Source organism: Strongylocentrotus purpuratus, unplaced genomic scaffold (assembly GCF_000002235.5).
Source record: "Strongylocentrotus purpuratus isolate Spur 01 unplaced genomic scaffold, Spur_5.0 spur5_scaffold_2, whole genome shotgun sequence".
NCBI classification, from domain to species: Eukaryota; Metazoa; Echinodermata; class Echinoidea; order Camarodonta; family Strongylocentrotidae; genus Strongylocentrotus; species Strongylocentrotus purpuratus.
In genome coordinates, this window is record NW_022145605.1 from 2,288,797 (window position 1) to 2,307,220 (window position 18,424).

General features: G+C 34.8%; 1 protein-coding gene across 3 annotated transcripts; it reads right to left on the reverse strand.

Annotated features, from left to right (window-relative positions):
* Positions 1-808: 808 nt before the first annotated feature.
* LOC756125 (protein spinster homolog 1) lies at positions 809-18,204 on the reverse strand. 3 transcript variants are annotated; one of them, XM_003723441.3, is made up of 12 exons: positions 17,660-18,204; positions 15,717-15,925; positions 14,521-14,672; positions 13,526-13,592; positions 11,536-11,675; positions 11,008-11,130; positions 9,639-9,834; positions 9,122-9,187; positions 8,400-8,498; positions 7,816-7,993; positions 5,968-6,017; positions 809-3,068 (listed from the first exon to the last, which is right to left on the reverse strand). In XM_003723441.3, exons 1-12 carry the CDS (start codon positions 18,033-18,035, stop codon positions 3,057-3,059), a joined length of 1,668 nt encoding a protein of 555 aa, XP_003723489.2. In that variant the 5' UTR covers positions 18,036-18,204; the 3' UTR covers positions 809-3,056. The 3 variants fall into 3 exon arrangements, with proteins under 3 accessions (XP_003723489.2, XP_030847278.1, XP_001193605.2); XM_030991418.1 differs by having other exon boundaries at positions 5,964-6,017; XM_001193605.4 differs by lacking the exon at positions 5,968-6,017 and having other exon boundaries at positions 17,660-18,203.
* Between the last annotated feature and the right edge of the window lie 220 nt (positions 18,205-18,424).

Here is an 18,424-nt window from a genome sequence, read left to right on the forward strand (position 1 = left end):
TCAATGTGCTTGAACAAATAACCTCTTAAAATATTCAAACTTATCTCATAAATTACAATATCTTTTTTTAAATATCAATCCAGAATACATGCATACATACATTCACTGTTGAGTGATAACATTACCATTATGATTACTATAATTGATTACCATTACCTTTCATGTCCGTATCTATTGTACCTTTTTCTAGTTATCATGTATTTCATCTTTTGCACAAGTTGCGCCTTGAGCATTAGAATGTCAAGTGGATATGGCGCCTTACAAATCTTATGAATTATTATTATATCAATATTGATTCTATCTACCTGCTCATGGCTTGGCCAGGCAATGCTTTGGGAATCATAATGGACTGGACAAAAATAAAGGTGAATTAGTCATACATTTTCAAACTTGTTCTCATTTTATCAAAACTCAACCAAGTATTATCAATTACTGTTTGCAATCTATTTTCCTTCCTGGTTTTTGACATCCTCCAAAATAAATGGTTGAAATCTCATCTGAGAGTTGATTGACACACAAGATTTGCATAAAACACAAAATAATCTCTATGATTTAAACATTCAATAGGTCAAATTTCAAAGATAAGCACAAAATTATTTTCATTTCTTTTTTGGGGGTGGAAACATAACTACTGGTACTAATGTAAGATGAATAAGATGAATAAATCTATAAAAAAAAGTTTCAATTTTGCAAGAATCATTCTATACAAAAAGAGGGCAAAATAAAACCTTTTACAATTATTTCTGTAACTCATTTTGTACCCTTTAATATGTCAATCACAGCCTCTGTCATGACAATGGCATGTCACTCAGCCTACATACAATTCAGGCAAAAATGAAAAGAAAGTCTGTCATAGATAATAACTAAATCCAATTCCAGCAATGCCCTTTTACAAAATGTTACATATCCAACATGTACATACAATTTGAAATTTAACATAAGATATATATATATATATATATATATGAATGTTAAATGAACATTCAATCAATATTTTTCATGTACTATTTATGATTACTCTACTTCATCTCTGTTCAAAGAGAATGAGAGGGGGGATGGCATTAGCACAATTATTTGAAATATTTCCAGAAACTAGGAATATCCTGTGTATTCTGGATGGTGTTTCACAAAGACCAAGATCTACTTAAGTTGGACTTGAACTATGGCAGGCCATTCATGCCACTGTTTGCTCTCACCATTGGTCTCTCAAGGGACATCACAAATCTACAGAATTCACATTTTTTGATAGTTTATTATTGAAGAAAAAACATCTAAAGATCATAATTTCTAAGGTTTTTTTTCCTCTATTTTTACATCTGGTTCGAGACTTTTTAAGGTCATATATCGCCTGCCATAGTTCAAGTCTAACTTAAGTCGATCTTAGTCTTTGTATTGTGAAACACCCCCTGGGTTTGCATAATGAATAAGACTAATGGGTAAGTCTTGTTTCTTTTTTTAAAACTCAGACTAAGGTTAGTGACCACCAGGGCTGGTGACCACATAATCAGACATCAATGTAGTGGTAAGGCATTTAAAAAACAAACCTGTATTTCCACATTATTCAAAAAGAATGAAGAGAAACAAAATTCAAATTGATTGAACAAGCCTTTATCTAGGGGCATGTATACAAGTATCAATTTATGTAAGCGATGACACTACAAATTAAACAAAATAGCACCTTACAACATACAAAAACCTGTTTATGCATTCACATAGTGTATTTCAGATGATTTAAGAAGAAAAGTCTTAAAAAATCAACCTTAGGGGAATATTTTTGTAAAGTTTTTTTAAAATATGATTTCATGCTTAATGTTTGTACTCATGTTCATGTTCATGTGACTATTTCTACCGGTACTCTATTTTCTACTGCACCATGAGCATCACTATTGTGATGGATACTGGCACATTTTAAGTGTTCATATCATTATCGTTATATAAACAGATCTCTGCCAGGCAGTGTAGTATCACATACATATCCTTTCCAATCCAGGCAATTATTGAAATAACATCCCATTTCAAGTTAGTTTTGATGGACTTGAATGTATCATTTTCTCTATCAAACTTAAGCTAATGGTCATATTAATTAGTTCTAGTTTGATATACTTTCACACATTTTATGAAACATGCATTCTGAGTTTCTGACATACTATCTATGGATGCATTCTGAAAGCTTCTTCCAATAGGTAACTAGGAATGATATAATAATAATAATAATATGTCTTGTTTACCCAGGGTAGCCTCATCAGTATTCATACTGTTCTCCCTGAGGGCCCTGCTGGCCCTGCAATCATATTTCAGGGGAAAAAAAAGTGAGGTCATGCCAAATTCTAGAAAACATGACCATATTTTTCACTTGTCTTGAAGGAATGACACATCAGGATTTTGAAGAGAGTAAAAATGATAAAATCCGTCATGAAAAGGTATGAAGTATACCTCTAAATCACATCATTCCCACTTTCCAGCTCAATCTAAAACCAATGTGCGAATAAATTTGTACATGTAGCTGTTATAGAGAAGACACTGCAGTAGACCATATATATATCCCAACTCCCATAGTTCAATTGGACTGCAACCAAGTTTGAGGAAAGTGAAACCAGGATCCACCTGATGGACAAAGCACACATTTCAAACCAAAAGACTGCCTAAGTACCTGTAAATTGGGATAACATCCACCACCGTCACTATCTTAAAACTGACTAGACTTCTTTCTTTCTATTTGGTTCTTCTTTCTTCCTATTTGGTTCATTTAGATTCTACAATGCATTTGCATTTTCTGATCCACAAAAAGGAATATTCATCTCCTCATCTAACAATGATTTTCATTCAAAAGTTTGGTCATAATCTTGGAGGCCTTAGTATGTGGTGAGGTTCAGAGAAAATCTCATTGATTTGGGAGGGTGTCGTTATCATCACGGTAGGGACTTCCCCTACGATGTAACCTAATATAAATCCTGTTGGATGGGAGCTTTCCAGAGTAGAGCGTCGTCATTCTCACAGTAGGGACTTCCCCTATTATATGATAGCAGCATCAACTTGCACTGGAACTTCGTTGGCTTTTAATCTTTCATCTGTAGGATACATGAAAAGAAATTTACAAAATAACATAAAACATTATGAAATACTGAAATGAATGTAAAAGTATGCATCAAACTCAATTTAGTTGTACATCATATATCTCAATTGTAATGTAGTTGAAATCTTTATTTGCAGACCTGTACAAGATACACTGTATCTAGGGAAATCAACTCCATGCCCTTGTATGTAATGCAATTCACTCTTGATTATGAATACAAGGCTTTTTAACAAGTGAATGCTCTCAGTGTAAAAACTATTACATTAACACATTAAACATTAAACACAGTTACAGGCATATTTAAGCAACAAAAAGCCAATTTTCATAACTAAAAGACCAATAAAAGCAAAGTAAACAGACCCCTGTTATAATGAGCTAAAATAAGGGCATTTTAAAGTGCCTTTTCAGTAAGAACGTCTGTTCATAAAGAAAGTTACCAATTACCATGCAGTTTATGTTTATGACATACATGGTACTACTTACTTATTAGACATACAATCTAATGTGAATGTATATTGTGACCACAAATATAGGGCAAGCAGTGATATGTGCTGAATAAAAGCGTGATATGCTGAATAAGAGCGTGATGTATGAATACTAGCTATCTCAAGATTAAAGTGCAATCCAACTCTCGTAACAATTTCATTTGTATGAAAGCAGATAAATACGAAAACCAGAATGGTGAAAGTTTGAAATAAATCGGAACAATAATAAGAAAGTTACGAGTGTTTACAATATAAGATCACTAAATCTATGCAAATCGCAATTTATCATTGCATGGGGATGTATTTATGGAAAACACTCTTATTTGTCATGTACAACAAATGTATGTTTTTCTCCTAACTAAGTGCCTTCTCCCTTGAGGCAATCACAAAATATATTGTGGGCAGCATATTATCAAAGGATCTCTCAAAAGAAAAACCCCTCCTGAGTTATATACATCGTGACAAATGTACATTTTTAGTAATTTTGTGAGTAGGAACAAAGGACACTGCCGAGTCAGTCAATTTGAAGTACCCATTGTGCATAGTGATTATAACTTTCACAAATTTATAACACTCTTAATTCTTGTCCGATTTTATTCAAACTTTCACTGATCTGCTTCTCTCATTGTTCTGCTGTCAAATTTTACATGTGCATGACTGAATATATAGATTTGCATTACATGGGGTACTAGCAGTAAGCACTGACCAAGACCAAGGATTGCATTTTAGGAATACATGCAAGTGCACTGTAAGGAAATTTGAATGGGATTGATGGGACAAAATTGTTAAGAACCACAATTTTGACCTTGACAGTGTGAAGAAATAAACATTGCTAAAGTGATAGGAGGTATGTTTCATGCAGCAATATACAAATAATGCACTGTTGCGAGTGTGTTAGGGCAGGGCCAGTGCATGAAGTTTAGTCAGTGCCCATAGTGATAATGCATGCCCCCGCAAGGCAAGTGCGTTATGGATATCGCACGGACTAAACTGCCTTAACACATGAGCGAGACAGTGCATTATTTGTTTTATAAGACGGATCGGTAATAAATTTTTGCAATATAGTCTAGATCTAGAGTATAGATAGATATTATATCTAGATCTAAGTTAGATCTAACTAGATCTAGGCCTAGATTATTCTAGATCTAGATCTATATAGGTGTACAAATTAAATTTGGCTGAATTACGCGAAAGAGATATCAGCAGGTATCGAGCATGTGTTATCAATTTTTGATGGGAGCCTTTTTGCACGGTGGGAAAAATTAATGCACACCCATGTGATGTCAATTGACCGATCGGATTGCTTAGATTCTAGAACCCGTCTTATAAAAATTAATAATCCACTGCAAATGAAGCATGGATAAGCATTTACTGAGGATATTCCAAGTCTCTCTGTTACTATGTAAAGACATGAAATCATGATGTATGAATATTCTACCATTTACTACAAGTATATTATAGATACAATTAACAACTTAATTATTCATACCGTTGTAAATTTGATTGTTTTTTTGTGGTGTTTTTTGTTACTCAAGAATAAAAGGAGGACTAGTTTGAATACTTTTAGCTGCAAGCTTTATTATGTCCCATTCTCAAAAAACATTAATCAGGACAAATCAATTTTCATAGTTGTTAACTACATGTAAGTCAGCATATGTTTGATGTGAACACCCCCTGTTTAATGTGAACACCAACTGTTTAATGTGAACACCACCTGTTTAATATGAACATGCCCTGTTTAATGTGAACACCCCCTGTTTAATGTGAACACCACCTGTTTAATGTGAACACCACCTGTTTAATGTGAACACCACCTGTTTAATGTGAACACCCCGTTTAATGTGAACACGCCCTGTTTAATGTGAACACGCCCTGTTTAATGTGAACACCACCTGTTTAATGTGAACACGCCCTGTTTAATGTGAACACCACCTGTTTAATGTGAACACCACCTGTTTAATGTGAACACGCCCTGTTTAATGTGAACACCCCCTGTTTAATGTGAACACCACCTGTTTAATGAGAACACCACCTGTTTAATGTGAACATCACCTGTTTAATGTGAACATCACCTGTTTAATGTGAACACCACCTGTTTAATGTGAACACCTAATGTCCAATAATCAAGGATCCACCCACCACCGTTTCTAGCTGCTGACATGCATCAAGCAGACTCCAAGAATTGGAATATTTGCATTGTGATTTGTCTAATTTTATATATAAATTTCTCTGAAAATGTATCTCTTTCTTTTATATGATACAGCAAGCATGGCATTATATATGACAGGGTAGCATTAAGAATCTACAAGCTTGAGATTATGATAATCCTTATATTTTCTATCAGAATTATGATTAGATGAGCATCCAGTGGACAATTTTTAAAAGATTTTATGATAAATACAAACCTACATCAACATTACACACTGATGACGCTGTTGTGCCGTTGCCTGATTTCATTTCTTTTGATAAATGAATGCAATGTGACAAGGAGTTTATACCAAACCAGTGAATAATTCTGATAAGGCAGACACATTTTTAAAAAAAATCTTGCACGTGAACAGCATCAAACTTATAACAAATGTGTTTACAAGGGGGAACAAACAGAACTGAACATGAAAAGCAAACACAAAATAGGGAAGGAGGAAATAAGAGTTACATTTCATACCATGTAAAGGCATGTACATAACTTTTTACATAGATGTATTATGTCAATAAATGTACAATGGGGTACATGTTCATTCTCAATTAGCACAATTCTACTTTACAAGGAAACAATGATCCAATTCTGCCCGGAGCAACAAAATAAAGATTGCAGCTTCCTACATAAGAAACTTATGCAACTTGTGGACAAAACAATAAAAGACCATGGACCAATTTCTTCCACTGACCTCAAACTTCCAAATTTGTCATTTGCATTCCTAAATGAATGTAAATTTCATCTGTGAATGTGAATGTGAATATGTAAAACATGATCGGTTACATTAGATTAATGCTAAACACAACTGGCTTGTTATTTGGTAATCTGAATACATGCGCTGGTTGAATATCAGTTGAATATCAGTTGATAATGGTTCATGATGTCAATGCTAAAGATTGCTATGGTATAAGTGGTTGCAAATATATTTAATGTATAAAGTGATCATCATTTTTTTAAACAGTACGTCATGCAGCTGTAGTTAAACAATCTGTCTTTCACTTCTTCCTCATAATAATATTACTATTTGCAATAATGACCAACTTAGCCATCTAGTTGCATATCAATGATGATCAATCTAATCATAATTTATCACAAGATAATTTTTCTCACTTCCTCCTTTGTATTACTCATCATCCTACAGATAGAAATGTAGTAAATAAGATAGGGGTCGTTTGTGAAAATGAAAGTACTCTGTGGGTCATTTAAATTGAAATGAATAGCATATATCTGGGCAGAACTGGACCATTATACATACATAAATCATTTCACATTAATTTCCTGTCGTTTCTTCTTCTACTTTATAGCCACGATACTCAAACATTTGCAATTCTGTTTTGTGACTTCAGCCTGAATTTTCTGATTGGCACATATATACAGATGTCTCTTGCACTGAATGTGTGATGATACACAGCAAACAAAAATCAAATGCAAGTCGTAATGGATTGATTATGTGGTTTCATACATATCTATACACTTACTAGTCCCACAGGCAGATTACCCTTTAGAAAATAAACAAGGACCCTAAACATCTCACTACAACAAAATTAACATGACCACCCCCCCCCTCCATTTTGATGATTTCTGTAGAAATAAAACATAAAAGTTTGTGCAAGATCTGTCCTTGAAGTGAAGTTAATGCAGCTGAAGGATGGCAAGCAGTCTCTCAAACGCTTTAGAAATAACTTCATGAATTCACTCAGCAGCTAACATACATGTATACAGACGATTGCATGTTCTATCAAATTTCTTCCTAACCAATAATTCAATACAACTAGATGATTGTAATTCCACAAATCAGATCCCAGTTCTTAAACTATGCGCTGAGTTAAGGTTCTTTTCTATTTACCCTGGTTTTAAGCAACCCTACCAGAAAAAGGTATATAAATCTATTAGCTGGGTTTAAAGATTTTATCCATATAGCCTACAAAGAGACCCCTGCATTATAGATCCCAATACGTTCTTTAAAAATCTAGCATAAAAAGTCTAAAAATGGGAACATGTCAGAGCAAGAAACTGGGCAATATCTTGTAAACAAGCTTTTCTATGAAGAAAATACTCACTTGAAACGATGGTCTGGACCCTCTTCTTGTCATCTGCAAAGTACAGTGCTGTCCATAGGAAGAATCCCCCTCCAAGAACGGTTACGTAGCAGGTGGTATAGAGAGAGAAGATGAGACTAGTATACTTGGCTTCAGTGCTCTCGCTGTCTTCATGACTGTTTCTTATGGAGTCAGAAACCTAGACAGGATTTGTGAAAATAAGTCAATTGATAAATTGATAACATATCATGTCCTGTAGAGTGCGATTGGTATGCTGTGTTCCTGTACTGTGGCAATCTTCATGCCAATATCTCATGCTTTGCAGAAAAGTTATGGAAGCTGCTACATAGCATGGTAAAAACAGCTTTATCTGTTGACAAATTCAAGAACTTCTCCACTAGTTCTTTCCTTTACGTAGCTGAAATCAAATGGAGAAGGACATCTCCAATATTTCTTAAAATGCAACTTCCTGATTTCATTACTATCATACATCCATATTTCTCTTAATATCATATTCATGCAATTTTATGACAATTATGAAGGGTTATGCTACCATCTTCTTGCTCTGTTCTTCTATATTTTCAAATTTTTTATCATGCTCTTACCGCTCCCACAAGCCATGGACTGAGGGCATCTCCCAGTAAATGTGATATCAACATCTGAATAGCATTGCCTGTTGATCTCCTGGTTGGTATTAACACAGCCTGAAAGGGGATATGAGATATATATTGACAAATTAAATTAAAGCAGAGAACAGGAGGGCATCCCATACACATGGACAAATAAGATTTGAATCATGATTCATTTTTCACTGCTTTTTCATTAGTTTTTTGGTTTTCACATCCAATTACCTTTAAAGTAATAAGTATGTAAAGAAATCAGTTTTATTTGGGTTCTTCCATTCAAGATGATAATGCAAGCAAAATTTATAAATCATTCTTTATTCTCTCTGTTTCTATTCTGTCTTTACATGAAGGTACCTATTTGGTGCCAATTTTTTTTTTAAAGATAAATCTAATAAAGTTTAAGTTAGGCTTATACATTGTACAACTCATAATGGTTCCCGTAAATCTGACATTTTATGATCAAATTGATCAAGGTCATTTAAGACAACACTAGAAATCTAAGAAGTTTAAGAAGTGGTATTTGTATATCTTGACAATTACTTTTGAAAACAAGTACATTATTCTGCATCATGTGTGCTAATGAAATACCATTAATACAAGATGTCACAATGTATTAATTGTATTGCAATGTATGTAAGCTTGCTTACATGTAATGCTGGATAGTAAACTGTACTTATAATTTAATATGAAGTGATACATACCAATAGAATATCAGGAACCAATGCCCAGTTCAAACAAATCAGTGTTTCAGCTATGAATACAAAAGTCTGAAAGAAGAAGGAAAACAAATCGTTATGATCAAACAAAGAACTGGATTATATCAAAATTTGGAGAAATCTGAGAAGAAAATATTTAAGGGAAACTACCAATCAAACAAAGATGAAATCAGAAACAAACATTTTTTCTTTTCTAACTCCAAGCCAACCCCCAAATCCCCTCCCTCCCCATTTGACAAAAAAGGGTAAATACATTGAACCAAAACAATGCCACACTCAAAACAAGTACAGTCAAACCTGTCTATAAAGACCACCCAAGGAAGACAAGAAAAGTGCTTGTTATAGGCAGATGATCGTTATGTACAGGTTCCTTTAGTACATGTTTCAATGAGAAACCATTTGCAAGGGAAACAAAAAATGTCGTGTCTGTAGACAGGTGGTCTTTCTATACAGGTGGTTGCTAAAGCAGGTTTGACTGTATAAAAGAAAACTTGTGACTTACCCAGGTAATGCCGACCTGTTGATCAGAGACCTCTAGAGCTATGAAGAGGAACGGAGCACTAAGCAACATTCCAGCAGCACACACCAAGGGGTCAGCTCGATCGGTCTTCTTCCTCAGTAGCTGAGCTATGGTGGTTCCCATCCCTACACCTAAGAAGCCTGCCACTACAGTCACCACACCAAAGATGATGGGAACACTGGTAGAGAGAAGAGAAGACAGGGTTACAGTCAATGATGCAATTAGGCCTGATATAAACCGGGTCCTGACGGCCTTGCACCAATCGGGAACCAGTGTCCCAAAATCAGCTAGCAGGATCTGTCACTTGCCTCTATAAATAGCGCATATCATAAGTGTACATACAGAGTTACACACACTAAACTAAACTGCTCGACAAAACTAGGCAATATAGTCGATTCAGTCCTAATATTTTTCTCCCTTTTTTACATTAAAAGTATGCTACCTAGCGTGGATACATTTTTCGCTTTCAAGCTAGGACTTGAAGTTCTGAGAAGGGTCTTGGAAAATACTTATTGAAGTGTTTAATTGATATTTACACAACTGTAAAGCAAATGATCCGTGTTCTCAATGATATAAGCTTTCCTTACATGTATAATTGGCACATTTTGAATTTTTGTGATATTTCTTCGCACAGCTACTCTAGAATTTTAAGGTGGATGAGATTTTTAGTGGTGTGCAATACTGCAATTTCTTATATATTTCATTACTTTTATCAAAGTGCCGATTTCAAAAAAATGAAACCGGGACTCGATGGGGATGGTCAGGATTTGGTGTGACCAACCGTATCGCCTCAGGCTTAGATGGAATGTTTCTATTCAGTAATTTTAAAGGGAGACAGTAGTCAGTTTCCATGTGTCATAGATCTTAATTCACTGACACCAGTCTTGGTGGAAATAGTATTAATGGGTGTACAAGTCTTGCACACAGGTGTACACTATCTCTAGTTGCTCTAGGGTATTCCCCCAGCTCTAGCCTAAGTGACCTCATAATGCACTGAAGCATTCAGTGCATTTCTTCCTAAGGGTATCCATTTACTCCACCTACATTGATTATGGCAAACGCTTATAATGTAGAATTATATCATGTCATAGGATTTCAATGCTATGGCAGGGATTTGAACCCTGTACTTTGTGATTCACAATCTGTTGACCTGTCCACTCGACCAACATACCTATTCATCAAATACAATAATGCTCTTATGAAGAAAAAAGAGATAAGATAGATAAGATATTTATTTGTCTTTCTTTCAAATGTCACATAGAGCATAAAATTAGATCATTACACATTTACAATGCAAACAAAATTATGACAATGATAAAAAAAAAAAAGTGAACTAAAAGAAGATAGATACCTTGTGGAGTCAGTGCCAAGAATCTCATAAGCGTCTGTTATAGCAGTCACAGCCCATAGTGCCAGTGCTCCAGTTACCCAGCAAACAGTCGTAAGTCCAAAGGTGGAACAAATGTAGCTTTTACTGCAACACAATAAAAAATTAAAAAAGACAATAAACAATGCACACAAATAAATGTAGCACTATTGATTCAGTGTTTTAAACTGCCTTAAAAGTTCACATTGCACATGATACACATGTATTTACTCAAACTTTTTCTGAAACTTTAGCCCCTACAACTTGTTTAGATTAATGCAAACAAGTTATTAACTTATTACTTCATAAATTCAAGCAATATTTTAAAATCAAACACAGCATGTAAAATCTTAGATATCAAAATACGATTTGTACCAATTGTATCAAGTATGCTTGAATAATGATTCATTTTCTACCTCAGGTTTTGTGACTTCTAAAGATCAAGACAAGCCTACAAGTAAAAAAGCAATTTCTCACAACTACCCAGAATAATAGGTCAAAGAATGTGCTCACTTTCTGACCAATGCCATGATATCAGTGATGTAGCTCGTGTTGGCCATAGCGTGTTCACCAGTCTCAGCTTGACCTCTCTTGGGCTCTTTGACCAGGAAGAGAATGAGGATCACACACACAATGCCCAGTGGAGGTGTGAACTGTCAAATCAAAACAAACAAATCAATTTCATTTCAAGCTAAGCATTTTTTTTAAAAATATTTAAAACTGTTATTGCTTCCAAGGAAATAACAAAAATACATTCATAGGCATTTTACAAATTAATCACTTCCATATTATAATAGTACATAATAAAAATGAGTAACCAGTGGAGGTTTGAACCGTCAAATATAAATAAACACATCAATTTCATTTAAAGCTATGCAATCTTAGTTGTAATATATTCAGCATCACCAGTAATCATACAGATGAAAAGGTGTACTTCTACGGAATAGCACAAGGAATGACAAACATGTCTTTATGTCAGTATCCTAATAATTTAAATTATATCTAGCAGAAATGTTCTGCGAATTTGTGTGCATGTGTGTTTTGCCTTCTAACAAGAAATTCTCTTTTCACTCTCTCTTCCTTTCTCTCTCACATTACCTCACAACCTACATGTATAACACTATCAGTCCTCCCACTGCTTGTAACATTAATATGACACACTATTTCATATATTCCGGACATGTACATCAGATACTCTACAGCAGTGGTTTAGCACCATGACCCCATTGGACAATCTATCTTGTTAACCCCTGTAATGCAACATTAGAATTTTAATCAGCTTTTCCTTTATAACATTTTCATAATCACCCCTTCTCTCTCATCCCTCCCTTGAAACCTACATGACCATATGATGCAGAACCATAGTTACAGTACCAGGACTTTAACATTGAAACTCAGTTACCACTGTCTCCTGTTTTAATCAAGGGTGTCTCTGCATACAGGAAATAAAATTGAGCTCTCCCTCTCTCTCTCTCTCTCTCTCTCTCTCTCTCTCTCTCTCTCTCTTGTATGTCTTTATTTTAAGTGTAAGCTGACCAGCTTCTTACAGGAAACTATCACTATTTACTTGTTAACAATGTCACTCTCATTTCGTAATTAGGAAGGAAATAACTGCCCTTTCCTAGTTAATAGATACACTTAACCAACCATCTTCAAGGTCAGGCTTTTACGCGCATGTAACACTATTTAATTTGAAGATAATTATAAGGGTGGTAAGGACAACAAAAGAAAGAAAGTGAAAGAAAAAAAATTGCATAGAATCTAATGAAATCAATCATGATAAGGATTACAAAGAGAATTGAGGAATCAGTATAGAAAGATAGAGATATGAAGCAAGCATACAGTCTCACTATGTGTAGTAAAGATAGGATGATCATACAATTTATGTAATATACATGTACTTTGAAGCCATATTTTCTCTTGACATGTAATGCCATGCCATGACATGAAATCAAGTTTAGATTTTATGACTGATTAATTTTATTTGCTTTGCAAACCTTGTAATCAGATAATGGGAGTATTTATCAGCTCTGCTTTCACTTTCACTAGTCATAGACCTCTTCAGTTGACAAGTCACATGAAGAAATCATTTTCCTCATTAAATATATCCTAACTCGCCTCAGAAGGTACTTAGATCAAGAAACATGTCACAATGTTATTGTCACACTTTAGTTCTCCAGGCTTGACTATGGTGGATGCTTGCCTGGGGGTTTCACTAGTGGCAGTAAGAAGGACTTAGGCAGATTTGATGTACATTATTGCTATCAAAAGTTTACAAGAGATATATATGAATGAAGACATTCTTGGTATGATATGATGCCTTTTAGAATGACATGGGCGCAGCCTTTTCCTTGATCATGTGACCTACCATTATATATTATCACATTAAACTAAACAAGAACTAGAGTGAATTGCTTGACTTTCCTTGCAGCCTCATACCAAACAAGACGTATCTCTCATATCATATCCAATCATGCTAAACATCATCTTATCTTGAACTCACCCTTAAAGCCCATCTCCAATCACCTGCTAACTCTGCTACTAATTTGCCAGATATATAGCCCAAACCACTGGGGAAAAAAAGAATAAAGAAACACATAATTAGATACAATCATAAAATCCACTGTATAGACTGATACCAGACTGTACTTTGTCTCTTTAGAGCCTGCCAGAAGGGCAGTAACCAATTTACTTATATAGTTTTAATACAGACCAAGTACCCTTCTGGCTCTGAACAGACCACTTTACACATCTAGATTAAAGTATACCAATTAGGCCTAGTACCAATCACCAAAACGTCTTTTGCTCTTGATGTAAGCTGTTCCATGTTGCTATATTGCAGTCAAACTATGAGCTTCAAATATTAACTATACAAAGAGATATTGCAGTTTGAATACACTCCCAGTAAACAGTAAAACGTCTGGTTGAGTGGACTAATTAATGCATTCTTACAAACTCGCGCAGAACAAGGCGCACACATAACCCAAATCTGATATTGGTTCTGCATGTGCCCTATATGCAGGGCTTTATGTTATCCTCCATTTTCTTCATACTCCTGAACCATTTACCTATAGAATGCCAGGTCAAGTGTTTTGAGGTTGATTTCATACATTTTACCTATAGATACACACAATTATTTTCGCTGGTGATTGGTACTTTTTAAGGTAATACAGTGAAACCTGTCTATAAAGACCACCAAGGGAGACAAGAAAAGTGGTCTTTATAGGCAGGTGGTCTGTATGAACAGGTTCCTTTGGTACATGTTTCAATAAGAAACCATTTTCAAGGGAAACAAAAAATGTGGTCATTGTAGAATGGTGGTTGTTGTAGACAGGTGGTCACTAAAGGAAGTTTGACTGTACTATTTTCAATTCAATCCTCACTCAATGTTTTATCTCAAACCTATCTATTCTGTATATTTTAAAAACTATTTTTGTGCTAAAGCAATCAAACAGCAATCTTAAATAAAACTAATTAAATAAATAAAATATCATTTACCTGCCTACTGGAATAGCAAAATAGAAGACCATGAGCATCCTTGTTCTCCTGTTGCCCACAAAGAGATCTCCGATCAGAGTGGCAGCGATCGTCACGTAACTTGCTTCTCCGATACCAACGAGACCTCGGAGGAGCAGAAAGACCCAGAACTTCTGCAATGGTCAAAGAAAATTGAAATAATATCTTTACAAAGCAAAGGGCATTTGATTTCAAATTAACAAAAAGTGTTATTGACTGGATTATGGATGATAACAAATAGGAAAGAAGAAAAATAAAGTAAAATAATTTTTTTCTAAAGGATAAATGCGTAGATAGGTTATTAAACCTATTGTTGTCAATGTACATTGGCCAGATGAAAGGGAGGGGTATAAGAGGTTATAATAATAACTTTTAAAAGCTGATTTCACCATTTTAACAAATATTGAAATGTATAAAACATATCAAGTCCCTCCATGTAATCACCTAGCTGTGATCCCTGAAATATTCAACTAGTAGCATTATATTCTTTGGAGTTTGACCTAGTTTATGAATGTATGATAATTGTACTTTAAGATAAGACATACTAACCCAAATAGTCATATCCATAATAACTGCGGCGACTACGGACTCTTTTTGCACCTGCACAAAGTTTCGCTTTTATCGTTCTTTTTTACCATTTGTCCTTTATTTTGGTATGTTATGTTGAAATGTAATTATTTTGTCTGTATTTATATATTTATATTTGTATGTACATGTAAAGCACCTTTAAATGTCCGAAGGCAAATTTTATGTATTTTTTACATGACAATAAATTATCTTGAATCTTGAATCTTGAATCTTGAATGAATGGAAACAAACTAATATAATCAAATTTTATCTCTGAATGTAATCATAATAAGAGTCCGCTTTGTTTGTACATCAGAGACTGTTTGTTTGTTGTTCTTCAATCATTACTGTAAATAGCATTGGTGGAAGTCAAGTTTCTACGTGAAATACATAACACTTGAAAAATGATCCCAAAAAGTTTAAGGATCAATACTTAAGATCTAAAAAGATTAAGAATCATAACTGAGAAATATAAAATAAAACTAATCTACACAATGGAAATATATATTATGAAAAATTCTGCTTCTCATTTTGATTCTAGAGGATTCAAATCTATGTATTCATTCATTTTATCTAAATTAATTGTAGAGAATCAGTCAAAGAAAGCTTACATCAGGTGGAACGAATGAACCAGCAAGGGTTAGCCCAGACCAGGTCAAAATACCAAAGGCTACGATGAGCTTCCTAGAGTAACGATCGCCAAGATAGCCAAAGATTGGTGATGTCACCATGTAACCCACGATGAAGATAGTTTGCAGGAGACCTGCCGCACTGTTGTTATCCTCAATTAGGAAATATTTCTGTATGGCAGGTAGATTAGCTGTTGGGGAGAGAAAGAGAGAGAGAGAGAGAGAGAGAGAGAGAGATAAGGAGAGAGGGATTAATATCGATGTACAGGAACAGAAAATGGAGAGGTAGATGATTCATGATATATACTGCATTGTGGCATCATTCTGATAACAGATTGTAAAGAGTGGACAAAACAATCAGTTTTTAGAGTCAAAGGTTAAAAGGCACATGACCATTTTCACTTTGTATTCATTGTCATTGGAAACCATATCTTTACAATGTACAATGTACATACCGTGTACACAAAAAAACAGTCCATATGTTAAACTACTAAAACTTTTAAATGTCTGTCGTAATGAAATACATGGCTAAGACGTCCAGCACTTATGCTGAATGGTGATACATCTTTGATTGATGTTCTATTATGTCACTTCCTGTGTCAACATTCAAGTAATATTTTTCTTCTACTTACTGAACATATCACTGCACAAATTGGCAACAACATGTATGATGTATGTGTACATGTATGTGATTACCTCTGCAGTCTGAAAGCTTCTCTCCATTTTTTTGGTATTCTATTCTTTACACGACCCCACCTCCCCTTCTCCCATTGAATGTTGATATAGAAGTAAATGTAAACAAGGACATATAAACATGCACTTTGTGATACCTTGGAAGACACAAATGGAAAAAATTTCAATAACAAAAATGAGACTTCAACAATTTTCTTATTCAGGTTAAATCAAATGAAAAATAGTTTTGTTGGGGGAACAACTACGGTATACATCTTTTTTTTAATCCTTGATATTGACTCGACTCTTACATTCAGTATTCCAATCTGTATTCTGTTTAGAAATAGAATTCTGTGGCTCTTCTTCCTTTCTTTTACATGATCTTGAGTTGTAAACACTCATATTCAAACAAAGTAAGAAAACAATATCCATGGACACTCTACTGCACAAATTAAACCTATCTTCTAGAGAGGGACATGTATGAACTATGATACAGTAACATCATGTTAGTCATCAACAATCATCAATACACACATACTGGCAACCTTGTAACTGTAAACAGACATTGACCAGTATACTCTTCTTTATCATTAGACTGCACAACTTGATATAATTACTAACCAGGCCCAATGTTTAATAAGGTCATAAGAAGCATCTTAATCCTTGTAGAGTTGGCAGTTTGGCACATTTTCATTATTTACTTGATTACTTCAAACTTGTGACCTCACAGGTGTTCATGGTTAAAATCACTTTGATTATTTTGATATTTGTTTCGAAAGCAGAAAGTAAATAGTCTAGGGTAGGTATTTTTGTTTAAATACAATTGAAAATTTAAGAGAAAAATGAACAGAGCTTCCTGCATCTTGCCTTTTGAAGAAAAAAGAAATAGATGAGTGGAGCCTAGATCTAGAGGAGGTGATTTTATCATTTTCAAAATATCAACCAAAAGTAATAAAATTGATGATTTGGTTAATGCTGGTTTGGATCAAATGTCAAAGTTTATCAATCAGATATGAATATTTATGTTTGGGGACGCGACCTTTAATGTCACAATCCGAAAGACGTGAAAATAAAAGAATGTTTTTAAACTTTTTTTTGTTGAATGAATCAATCAAACATCAATACCACAACATTTACACTCAACATTATAATGCATTATACAGGCAAAAGCAAATATCTCTCTAAAAATCTCTAAATCATGATCTCAAGGATGCGATGTCAAGGAAGTTATGATGATTTTGTGGCCAAAGTACCTGCAATTGTGTAACGATCTGAATAATTGAGAAGATTCACACAGAAGAGTACCATTACAGTCATATATGCTGTACATGGTGGTTTTTTATCTTCAGGAGAAATAGCCACAGGATCCTCCCCAGTGTCATCAGTTTTAACATTCGGAACATTCCCCTCGATTCCATTCACAGGCAATGGCAAATTGGAACGCTGTGCATAATCCATTGCCTCCGTATTCCCATCATCTTCCTCCTCTTCTTCCTCCCGAAGCAACCGGCGCTTGTCGCCTGACCATTCCGAAGTGTCAGCCATTTCTACAGAGTCCCGTCTAGCCGTAGGCTGAATGTCGTCTGTGTCCGTATGTAAATTCTTCCTTGCTGCTGGCGGTGGTATCATCGATGTTTATGCTTTGTGTTTGTTAATACCGAACAAAGTTCGACCGGATGGATCCGATCACGAGATCACGGTGGGACTTTATAGTACTGTTACGAAATATTGACTAATTCCAAGGTATCATCTGGCGATGAAATTTCGTGTAGATTTCCTGTGTACATCGCATAGATCTATACGCAGACTTATAACAAGATTGATAACACTGCGAAGTATTGAAGTGTGGACGCACGGACGGTTTAGTGCGTCCTTCTCAAACGGACCTTCTCAAATTCATTTGAGACTGTTCAAGACCTGTGTGAGAGAAAAAAAAAAAAGAGAGAGAGAGAGAGAGAGAGAGAGAGAGAGAGAGAGAGAGAGAGAGAGAGAGAGAGAGAGAGAGAGAGAGAGAGAAT